The sequence below is a fragment of the Daktulosphaira vitifoliae genome, unplaced genomic scaffold (assembly GCF_025091365.1).
Source record: "Daktulosphaira vitifoliae isolate Bord-2020 unplaced genomic scaffold, ASM2509136v1 Scaffold_4, whole genome shotgun sequence".
NCBI classification, from domain to species: domain Eukaryota; kingdom Metazoa; phylum Arthropoda; class Insecta; order Hemiptera; family Phylloxeridae; genus Daktulosphaira; species Daktulosphaira vitifoliae.
The window spans coordinates 25,456,807-25,463,381 of NW_026099575.1; the positions used below are offsets into that span (position 1 = coordinate 25,456,807).

A 6,575-nucleotide genomic window follows, 5' to 3' on the forward strand; every position below is an offset into this window, starting at 1 on the left:
GAAAATTTTTCTATTTTTAAGGGTAATGTCTTCATCTAGATACAATTTGTGATCTTTTGACGTATTTTTGAAAGAAATCGGTCCAGTGAGAGCTGAGAAAAAGTGGCAACAGACTTAAAAAAAAAAAAAAAAAAAACACATCATAGTAAAATTAATATCTTCTCAGCTTCCCATCTAAGCTAAAAAAACTGAAAATTTAACATCGATTATTCGAAGGTTGGTAATAAAAGATGTTAAATTCTTGTATAGTTTGTATGAAAGGGAAGTAAATGAAAAGAATAAAAGGAAACTTTTATAAACTTATATTTACAGATGTCTAATAGACTGGTAAATTTCTTTTAAACATTTTTATTTTTAACTTAACTTAACTTTGCAATATGTGTACGTATATGTTAATTATATCTTTGTAAGTTAACAGTTCACTATTAAAAAAATGAATTATATAATTTTGATGTATAGTTGTACTAAATAGTAAGTTCATTAAAGATTCTTAAAAGAGTTGTCATATTTTATTAATTATAAGGATGCTGTGACATTATCTCAATATCTTGGGCAGAATCTTGAATTGTGTATTTTTTACGGATTAGGTTATCAAGATTTTGATCATTTTCATTTCTCATTGCATAGTATTCCACATGACATACATTATCCATACATTTGACATATTGTTTTATAATAAGTGGATTACTTATGTAGTCAATATAAGCTTTCAATGCGCATTTCACAACGGAACCGTTTTCGCATAATTTTGTTGCGTCTAAATAAATAAAAATGTTATACATGGAACTATCTATGAATAAAAATGTTTCAATAATAAAACGATCTAGTTAAGAAATATATTAATAAAATTTGTCGCATAATTTAGTTTCGTCTAAAAAAATATTTTAATTAATTTTGAAAAATAGATTTATAATATATTTTTGACGATTGAAATGGCATGTAATGCCATATGCGTTACAAGGTAGCTATGTTATGTTGGTATTTTAATAATTTGAACCATGTCCTACAACATAATTTTATAAAATTGGTGCATGATACCAAAACAAAAGTTTTTCTTTATAATATTAATTAGTTAGCTTATAAGTCAGACTTCCAAATAAGTAAACAAAATGTATGATATTTTCGAATATGTTTAGGAATAAACCTATGTTATATATAATAGATAATCTGGCTTCTGAATTTTTGGAGATTTGCTCGTCATTTTTGTATTAACGGTCATTTTATTAAACATTCATTATTAAACATCATGAAATAATTTTAGGAAAATTAAAAAAAAAAATTTAATTTTTGTATTGTAATTTTACTGTGTAATTTTCGCCTAATCGGTAACTAGTCAAAATTCTAAATGGATTTCGAATAAAAATTAAAAAAAAGAAAATTACTATTTACTGTGTAATTAATGGTTTTTGATTTATTAATCCTAAATAATAGTTTATTGAATTTTACATACGAAAATCTTCTAGAAGCATGTCTTCTACTAACTCTTTAATTAAAGCGAATCGTTTTTCTACTTCGTCATTGTAGGATAATTTTGAAACTAAAATAAAAGCAAAACTTTCATTTGTGTATATCCTACTGGTTTAATTTACGTAAAACATTACCATCATCCTCGGGAAGATTTTGTTTAACTATAAAGAAAACTCCAAATTAAAAATATGTTTTAAGTAGGATTACAATTTTTAAATATAAATAATTAAATCGTATAATTATTCCTTTAATTGTTGATAAAATATCAAGGAAATTTGAAGAATGGGGGCTACGTTATGTAGAAATTTAGGTTTCTATTTCATATGAATGATGATAGATTTAATAAAAAAAAATAGTATTTCATGAAATAATCCTAGAAATTAACAGACAATATATTTTATTCCTCTATTCATGGAACACACAAAGTCAACTTGATCACCCAAATAACACTTTTAAAAGTTATTTAAAAAATTAGGTTATCGCATGAATTTCGGATAGGGGATAGCATTTTTCTAGCTTATGAGTGTGGGGAATTGTTTCAATGATTTAAACTGTTGTCGTTAATGTTTGCACCCCTTGGGAAATTTTTCAGCGAGCGTTCCTGGTGCTATTCTATTGACAATTTCAGTAGGTATATATTTTATTATTTAGGACTTCAAACGATGTATCAATGTTTAAACTTTTATTTTAATATGACTCTATTAATATATTATCTGATTTAGTAGATTAACGATTTTGGAATAATTATTTTTAATTAGTAAAAAAGGTAGTGGCTACCAGTACTGAACCAAAACTAGCATACATCTGGGATGATAACGTCATTCCAGTTCTGTCCAATCAGTACTGCCGGTCTTGTACAACCAGTATTAAGTTAGCAAAGGCACCCAAGTACTGACTGCCAATACTGGATTAGTACTCAGACAAGATACCAGCCGGTACTACACTCTCACTTGTCAGTTGCCAGTATTGGTGCATTACTTCACCCGTTGTCAATACTGGTACTTTACACAAATTTCTGCTTAAGTATTATTTTAATGGGATATGATGTGGTAGGTAATGCGGCTGTGATTGAGGTACACTGTGACGGGTTTCGGGACTAGTTCACGAATGGTTTCTGACGAGAGTTTAGCTTAGTATTTGGAGTCGTCTTTCTTTTGGACGCCAAACATCATCCAATCGGGAGTAATTATGGTTAAGACATCTCCTCTTTAGTAAAGGTCACATATTTTCCATTGTATCTTGTAGACAATTAAACGAATTAAAAATCATGTTACTTATTGTACAACACTTACGAATTTATTAAGTGCACTAGATAAAATATATATCATAAAATATAAAATGGTATAATATAGCACAAAACATCTATAGAATTTACACAAATCTACACTGAATTTTTTTTTTATAATACGATTTTGGTGAATACCACTTAATTAATAATAAAATAATCCAATATTCTACATGTTTTACTGAAAAGCTAACTTACCATTACAGAATAAATGTTCACGAAACGTTCTCTCAACATACGCATTACGTTGAATATCTTTATCTAAGATATAATTATTTATAATCAATATATTTTATTAACAAGACATCGGAATTAGAATTTTTTCTCCATTACCTAATTATACATTAAAAATATCTTATAATATGTAAATTATAGTAAGAAACTTTTAGTTAATTTTAATTTTTATTAAAAACATTATTTTATTAATTATACATATATACAAATCTGGTCAATTTAGCACGATTTTTAACTCGTTAGTTAATTTTTGTAAAATTAAGTTAAATAATATTTTTTTTTTACTTCGTTATTTAATTTATGAAATTGGTGAATAATTACAAAAGCCACTTCATCTTTTATTTCTTTAATTATATTCTGATTATAAGTTTTATGATTTATAAGTGTAATATATGAATAAATATATATATATATATAGTACTTATCTAAAAAAAAAAATGTAATGATCCATACATTTTTCAATAACTTATAGCATTATAAAGTTAAAAATATAAAAAAATTTTTTTTTACAAAAATCGTACTTTTTTTATAAACTTTGATGTCTATTTTTACCGTGAAGCCAAAATTAAGTTGAAAAAGTTCTACTTCTTATATGCAATTTTAAGATTTGAACCCCCCCTGTATTAAGGAAAACAGTCCAATTTAAAAAAAAAGTACGTCGAATAAAAGAAGTTTATAAATATTATTTCTCATAAAAAAATTGTATTAATCCATAAATTTTCAAAAAGTTAAAGCATTTTAACGTTAAAAATGTAAAATATAAAGTCGAGAATTTTAACACAAAAAAACACATCATAGTAAAATTAATACCTTAATTAAATAAGAATAATAAAACAATTATTAATCCTATTTTTAGCTTCGATGCGAAGCTCAGAAGGTATTGGTTTTACTAAGATATGTTTATTTTTTTTTTTGTGTCTGTTACCACTTTTTCTCAGCTCTCACCGAACGGATTTCTTTCAAGGATACGTCAAAAGATCACAAATTGTATTTAGTCGAAGACATTACTCTCAAAAATTGAAAAAATTCCCCTCGTTCCCCATAAATGGGGGAAACCTCCAAATAAATTACAAATTTAAAATTCGCTAATTTTCGAAATTTTTTCAATTTTTTTTACTAAAAAGTGACGTAACTTTTTCAAAAATGAACATATCAATATAATTTTTTTTTATTGATTTTTGATGTCTTTACCTATCATTTGGTATATATTTTTTGTAAATCCGACACTTAACCTGCCCACAGAGGGGGATTTAAAATGACAACTTTTCACAAAAAATTAACTTTTGAAAATATTCCGGAAAGTGTGACACTTTTATATATATTTAAAATTAAAGCTAATGTAATATATAGTAGATAGATAAAATGTTTTATCTTAACTGTGGTGTAGGTATAAAATATCATATATACAAAAGTAATAAAATTCACTCATATGCAAAAAAACTCATATTTTCATGGCATCCTAAGGCACTTGCCTTTATCATCCCCTTTAAAACGACCCTGCATAATAATGAATGTTCTATAAATTCAATTCTTTACCACCTTCTGAGAAATTTCAAAACCAGTATTGTATTAAATTAATATTTTGTCATGGCAGTACAAAATATACATTTCTGATGAATAAAATATTATAAGGAATCAGATACTTAAAAAAATATTCGAGCAATCTAAAATACAAATTTAACACAAATTTAATTCTACCATAATAAATTTATTTGAAGTTAACACGTTTTTCATGTTAACAAAATTAATAATGATTAATTCTAAAATAATAAATTAATCTGTAATTTATATAAAATATAATATAAATATAAACATAATTATANTGGGGAGTGATATTCGGATCTTTGGTTGCTTGAGCATATGATTTGGATTGAGAATACGAATTTGAAGTGGTGTTTACATAAATGGGCTGTACATTATTTGTATTATTTTGTTGAGAATGTGAAATTGTTTGAGTTTTCTTGGGATTACGAGATGATTGAATTTCTTTATGTTTGGGACAGCCTCGATAGTTTGCTGGGTGGTTACCCTGACAAAGCGCACACTTGGCGGGTTGGTCGGTGGGTTTTTGGCAGGAATCTGATAGGTGATGTTCGCCACATCGAACGCATTTGGGTGTATGATTGCAGTAAGCTTTTGTGTGGCCGTATTCTTGGCATCGAAGGCATTGGACTATGTGGCGTTTAACTCGAGGTTCTTCTATTTTAATTTTAGTGTAGCATAGGAATTCGATTTTGAAGATATCTTTATTGTTTATGGCTGGTTCTAGATCTACGAAGAATAATGGGAGCGGGACCTTAGTGTTATATTGTAGAACGTTTGTTACGTTTCTAGCGATGTGACCGAGATCAAGTAACTCTTTTTTGATATCATCAAGAGGGATTGTGTGATGTAGGTTTCTGATAACAATTCTAAAGGCTCGATCTTGTTTTGATTGATAAGTATGATAGTCCGCTTTGCTGGATTTTAGAAATTTTATTACTTCTCTGTACGAGTTTGGTGATGTAGTTAGGAGTTTAACTCCATTGGTGGAGCTCTTACAAGTGAATGGTTCGCCTTTTGTTAATAATTTAATTTGAGAGCAAAATGATTTGAAGTCATTTACTAAATTAATAAAGATTGGTGGAGGAGGTTTACTCTCTGAGTGTTCTAGAATGTCTCTATTAGGGTCGTTATCTTTGTTTTCAGAATAGTCATTGTTTTGATCATTGTTTGGTGGACTGAATAGAGAAAAGCGATTTGGCGTTACGAATTGTTTAGTTAATTTCGGGGATTGATTAGGTGAGTACTGACGTTTATGATTATTTTGAGTTTTCCAATCGTCGTTGGAGTTGGTTTCTGATGAAAAAGCTGATGAATCATTTGACACGCTCTGTATGCGTGACTTTTGGATAATGAGTGGAGATACAGTTTTATTATTTGTATTATTAGGCATTTTATAGGTAACGGCACTGATTAGGACCGTAGTGAGGTATCGCGTGTTGGTCAATAAAGCGTATAATGCGATAAGGCGTTAGTCCCGATCGCGGCGAGTCTTATATTTAGGTAAATTATACAATTATACATTACCCGACGGTACAAATACCGCGACGAGCGCTGGAAGCGATAACAATTCGATACAATACACACGCTATCGATAGCTGATAAAAGCGGAGCGCGTGACAATTAACGTGTGGACTGTACGACGTCTAAACACGAACTCTTATTTGAAGTTAACACGTTTTTTCATGTTAACAAAATTAATAATGATTAATTCTAAAATAATAAATTAATCTGTAATTTATATAAAATATAATATAAATATAAACATAATTATATAAATACAGCATTCAATATGGTTAAAATGTTCATGGTTTAATATGATAACATGTAAAAAATTGCCATCATAGTGTATATAAAATATACCATTGGAAACAATGCGTTTAGCAAAACTTTTTATATCTCAAATTAGGTATGAGGTAGGTAATTCTTAAATAAATTTTAAACAATTATTTTATATTATTAGCTTCGATGCGAAGCTGAGAAGATATTGCTTTTACTAAGATATGTTTATTATTTTTTTTTTTTTTTGTGTCTGTTACCACTTTTT

At 27.8% G+C, this 6,575-nt stretch overlaps 1 protein-coding gene across 1 annotated transcript in view; it reads right to left on the minus strand.

Moving 5' to 3' along the window:
• Window positions 1-285: 285 nt before the first annotated feature.
• Window positions 286-6,575, minus strand: part of LOC126904843 (uncharacterized) — a 19,970-nt gene continuing 13,680 nt past the window's right edge. The window contains exons 9-12 of the mRNA XM_050684140.1: window positions 2,951-3,013; window positions 1,602-1,628; window positions 1,451-1,537; window positions 286-757 (exon numbers count right to left, since the gene is read on the minus strand). Of these exons, the coding sequence (XP_050540097.1) occupies window positions 513-757; window positions 1,451-1,537; window positions 1,602-1,628; window positions 2,951-3,013 (422 nt within the window). The 3' untranslated portion in view covers window positions 286-512. The remainder of the gene's footprint in view (window positions 758-1,450; window positions 1,538-1,601; window positions 1,629-2,950; window positions 3,014-6,575) is intronic.